Source organism: Rhagoletis pomonella, unplaced genomic scaffold (genome assembly GCF_013731165.1).
Source record: "Rhagoletis pomonella isolate Grant_MI unplaced genomic scaffold, Rhpom_1.0 Rhpom_scaffold_00001, whole genome shotgun sequence".
Taxonomy (NCBI): Eukaryota; Metazoa; Arthropoda; class Insecta; order Diptera; family Tephritidae; genus Rhagoletis; species Rhagoletis pomonella.
In genome coordinates, this window is record NW_023458555.1 from 90,910,650 (window position 1) to 90,913,185 (window position 2,536).

The 2,536-nt window shown below is 35.1% G+C and overlaps 1 protein-coding gene across 1 annotated transcript; it reads left to right on the plus strand.

Moving 5' to 3' along the window:
• Window positions 1-1,532: 1,532 nt before the first annotated feature.
• On the plus strand, window positions 1,533-2,011 carry LOC118752503 (the record flags this gene model as incomplete). Its single annotated transcript, XM_036487417.1, is given in 2 exon segments — window positions 1,533-1,828; window positions 1,886-2,011. Coding segments are annotated over 2 exon segments (270 nt in total), but the record flags the coding sequence as incomplete, so codon positions are not given.
• Between the last annotated feature and the right edge of the window lie 525 nt (window positions 2,012-2,536).

The window sequence follows — 2,536 nt, forward strand, 5'->3', positions numbered from 1 at the left end:
TTGCCCAACCATTCGATTTTTCGATTCGAAATTCGGTGGTGCAAATTCGATTTAATTCGAATTTCGCAAAATGTCTTAATCGAGTTCGGAGATGTTTGCGTTAAATATTTAACACAAAGTCATAAAATCTGTATTAAAAAAAATAAGGAGTCCTTTGGGTCTGCAACATAGTTTTAGTTCTATGAAAAGGGTTGCCATAGGTTAGAAAATCAAATTCAAATAATCGCTTCCGCAGATGTTTGCGTTAAATATTTAACAACAAGTCATAAAATCTGTATCGTTCGTTCGATTTTCAAGAAGGGGGTAGGTGTCAAATGAAATGTAGATGTGTAACATGGTTTTAGTTTTGTGCCATATGTAAGAAAATCAATATCAAATTATTTAATAAGTTAAATAAATTACTCCAATATGGGTATCAATCGAAATGTTTTGAATAAACTTTTTTTTAATTACATTTGGGAGGGTTGCCACCTGTTTTAAAAGTCGAATTTATTTAAAGTGTTATACTTAAAATACTATGCAACAATTAAAATATTTTTGAGGTGCTTGAAGGGAGTGGCCACCTGTTTAAAAAGTTAATCTAAAATTACACTGTGCGACAGCCGAAACCAGCCCGTACTTTGTTAACATTTTCTGAACGTCTACCCATCCACTAGTAAACCGCTCGATGGATTTGCAAAAGTTAGCTCGTCTTTTTATTTTATGGCCTACTAAATTTTTCATATCTCGGCCTAAGTAGTTTTAAAAAAAGTCGAAGAAATAGTTAAAATAAATGTCTGAGCGAAATTAAAGGTTAAGACATATATATAAAAAATTTCTTGGGAAATATTTTCGTAGAACATTTTAACCCATTATCTCCCGCTAAAACGGTCATATTTGACCCTTACTTCAAGAAATCTCACAAAAAGCAAATTTGACAGATCGTTTATGGATTTATTTAATCTAAAAAATTATTCTCCAGAAAATTTTACTAGGGGTCTTTTCAGGCAAAAGCTTCATGCTACTAACGTAAAAGCCTCTAAAAATTTAAAATAAAAAATTAACAAAGAAACTATTTTTTTTAATAAAAAAAAATTTAAATTGAGCTTGGAATAACAGTTCCTTCTTGGCACAGATTTTATGTTTTTATGCATCAGATCGAAAACCATGTATTTTTTCCTCGAATCCCTAAGACAAATAGAGTGCCACACAGGATGGGAAAGGGAAACTGAAAACCAGACGGCGAGGAAACTCATAGTTTATGAGTAATTTGTTGTTAAAGTTGAAAATTTTAACGAAATACAAGTGTGCAGAAAACACACATTCCAACTAAATTGAGCTCTCTGAACGTTTATCTATTTCATATTCTATTTATTTCATTATTTAACGATGAGGAACACGTTTATAAATTTGTTTACTTCTCTTTCGAGAACCCAACCAGTGTGAAAGTACAAGTATGGACAATTACGAAGACCCCCTCTACACCCCCGATAAAGTCATTTTGTTCAAAGCGTAGCGCACTCTCGCGAAGTCAACCCAAATTCGATTTTATCCGAATTTTAGCAACATATAGTTCGATTTCAAAAAATCGCTATTTTGGAGCTAAAATTCGATTAATATCGAAGCTTCGAATATCGAACTTACCCATACCTATTTTGTTAATGCCGAGAAGTAATTCGGTCTGCGCTTTTGCTAATTAGTGAATATGGGTAGCATGGAAAGGGCTTGCATTTCAGGATTTCTTTGTCGTCTCTGTTCCGAAATGCACAGAATTGTAATACATATATATGGTGATCAGGGCAGGAAGTTGTGTTTAGTGGAGAAAATCAACGGGTATTTGCCAATCACTGTATGTGTTTCGCACAACACTTCAAACAGAAACAGATGCATGCTATAATTCTTACAGATTTCACCTACGGATCCTTTACCTAAAACCATTTGCGAAACGTGTTTAAGGAGAGTGGAGCAGCATTACGATTTGTTAATGCGTTTAACACGTATAAAGCAAGGAAATTTTCTCCGGATTAATCAGGTACGTTTCTCTTACTGCCCTTTGCAGTTAAACAAACACAACTTTGAATTTAGGGGGTGTCTCCAGTATACAGCACACGGAAACATTGGTTGAGATTTCCTATAATAGACCATTTCCTGTATCCCCCAAAGAATTACGAATTTTTTAATGAAATTCGCAGGGGGTGTTGAGGTACTCATTGACCGATAACATCAACATTCTGCGCACAAATGCTAATAGTTTTTAAGTTATTCATTGTTAAAATTTCCCCACTGCTTCACAATTGTTTGTTTATAAACTGCACTAATTGGGAAATCTTTAGCTATTTGTACAACGATTTAGGGGTGGGGGACGAAGGGCAGGGGCGTGGCCCTCAAACCCCCCTAAACGAAAGAAGATGGATGTCGCTTTAGGAAAAATCAACCCAAACCAACCAACGCTTCCCCGCAGAGGCTGGTGATAGTTTGTGACAGCTACCTGTAGCTGCGTCCTCACAGGGTTGAGTTATATCTTGACACAAATGTGAAAATATAGAGAGCAATATAT